This window comes from Fonticula alba (genome assembly GCF_000388065.1).
Source record: "Fonticula alba strain ATCC 38817 unplaced genomic scaffold supercont2.11, whole genome shotgun sequence".
NCBI classification, from domain to species: Eukaryota; order Rotosphaerida; family Fonticulaceae; genus Fonticula; species Fonticula alba.
Window position 1 is genome coordinate 148,480 of NW_009242981.1, and position 2,250 is coordinate 150,729.

General features: G+C 72.8%; 1 protein-coding gene across 1 annotated transcript; it reads right to left on the bottom strand.

The window, feature by feature from the left end:
• Positions 1-126: 126 nt before the first annotated feature.
• On the bottom strand, positions 127-1,908 carry H696_05436 (hypothetical protein; the record flags this gene model as incomplete). Its single annotated transcript, XM_009499270.1, has 7 exons — positions 127-155; positions 185-376; positions 488-580; positions 716-873; positions 953-1,074; positions 1,161-1,400; positions 1,504-1,908. The coding sequence occupies 7 exons, from the start codon at positions 1,906-1,908 to the stop codon at positions 127-129; spliced, it is 1,239 nt and encodes a 412-aa protein (XP_009497545.1).
• Between the last annotated feature and the right edge of the window lie 342 nt (positions 1,909-2,250).

A 2,250-nucleotide genomic window follows, 5' to 3' on the forward strand; every position in this document is an offset into this window, starting at 1 on the left:
TTGGCGATGGTGGCCGTCTTGCCGGTGCCCGGCGGGCCCTGGATCAGGCTGAAGGGCTGCCCGACGGCCGCCTGCATGACCCGCAGCTGGGAGGCATTGGGCCGGCTGATGCCCGGGGCGTGGAAGTCATCGGCCATGTGCAGAGGGCAGAAGTCCTTCGCCAGGTCCTCGGCCATGCGGCGACTCCCCAGCACATGCCCGGTGAGGGCCGGGTCCAGGCCGTCGCCCTGGGCAAAGCGCTCCAGCGCCTCGAGAACGCGCAGGTACGGCAGCGGATTCTCCACCGCCTTCACCGTGAAGCCCATCGCCCGAGCGAGCAGCGGCTCGTGCTCCGGCAGGACATGCCGCAGCAGGACCCGGACCCTCTTCGGCGCGTCTGTGAGGGCAGGCCCGGCCATGACCGGTGGCGCGTCTCGGTCAGATGGCCAGCCAGCCGGGCGCGAGGAAAGAGAAAGGCCCCCCCCCTGAGCCGCGCACGGGCACGCACCGCCGGAGACGCCGAGCACCTTGACGAAGAGGCCCACGTCGCCGCACGCCGGGTGGCCGATGGTCAGGAAGCAGCCGACCTTCACCCGGAGCGCTGACCAGGTCGCCAAGCACAGCGTCCGGCAAGGCCCGGCCAGCCGGCCGGGGGGGGGGGGGCACACGCAAAAGCCGGTCAGCGCACTGGACCCAGTCAAAACAGCCCCGGCCGCCCCGGGCCACGCGCACGTACAGCTGCCGGCCTCCAGGAACACATAGCTGTCCTGGTGGCGATCCAACTTGGCCACGACCCCTTGGTCGAGGCTGGAGGAGGTCTCCTTGCTGGCATTCTCCAGCTCCAGCTTCACCAGCGGCAGGAACACCCGGTGGTAGTGCTTCGCCGAGAGGAAGCTGCACGGACAGGTCGGTCAGCGGGCAAGCCGTCGCTCGGCGGGGCGGGTGGGCGGGCCGGGGACCTGTCTACACGCACACATCCGGCACCTGCGGGTGCGAGGGCCGGTCCTCCGTCGCGGGGCCGGGCTCCGGCGCGCGGGCCCCCGCCTCGGCCAATGCCGCCCGCCTGGCGGCCCTCATGCAGCACCTCGGCCACACCTGCCGAGGCCGAGCCGCAGGGCCGGCCGAAGTCCATTAGTACCGGCACCCGCCCGGGCTGGCGAAAGTCCACCCCCGGGCCGTACCTTTGCCTCGCGCGAGGGCAGCAACTCGCCCGCGATGGCTCTCGGCCCCACCACCGCCGACCAGGACATGGGCCAGTCGGCGGCCTGGTACTCGCCGATGCACGGCTCGCAGCACACCACCGGGCCCCGGCCGAGGGAGGTGCTGACGGAGAGCCGCCAGATGTCGGGCGCCTGGCAGACGGTGCACTCGATGGGCTGCCGGCCCAGCGGGTGCCCCCGGTGCAGCCGCAGCGAACGGTGCTGCGCCCCCAACAAGGGGGGCCCCACCGTCTGGGGCATGGTCCCGCGTCAGTCGGCCGCCACGCGCGAACCCCGGCCCCGGGCACTTGCCCCCTCGACGCACCTTCTTCTGGGCCAGGTGCCAAACGAGGTGGCTCGGCTGCGCGGGGTTCCAGGTGCCGTTGCAAAACCACCGCCGGCAGTCGCCGCACTGGCCCAGGCACTCGGGGTCGGTGCTCTGGCACATGCCGCAGGCCGCCGCGGCACCCATGTCCTCGGCGCCGGCCTGGCTGGCCGGCACATCGGCGCCGGCCTTCCACTGGGGGCAGCAGGCCATGTGGCGAACGCCCTCCGCGGCCATGGGGCTGGCCCGCGGCGCGGCACGGGTGACCGGGCCGGCGGCCGGGATCAGCTCGGCCCGCGCGCCCGCCTGGCCGACCGGCGGAACGCCCAGCGTGGTGAACAGCGCGTCGAGGGCCTCCGCCAGTGGGCCATACCACTCGAGCATGATCAGGAGAATGAAAAGCATCGTGTCAATGGGTGCTTGGGTGCCTGTGTGTGTGTGTGTGTGTGTACCAGAGCGCGGAGGGGCCCAACGACGAGCATGCACTCTCAGCAAGGCGCAGGGAGGCAGATGAGCGGGCGGCAAAGAGCCGAGACGCAGGGGAGAAACAGGGGAGGGGCCGACGAAAGCCTGCACATGCGCCGACACGTTGGTGTGACGAGGAGCGCGGTCATGCCCGGGGCCGCGGGCCGCCCTGCCAAGCCGTGCCGCCTTAAGTAGCCGGGCCCCCGGCCGAGTGCCTTGCTACGCGGCCGGTGCCCCCCCCCCCTGCGCCGGGTCGCCCTCGCGAGGCCGCCGCCTCCTCCC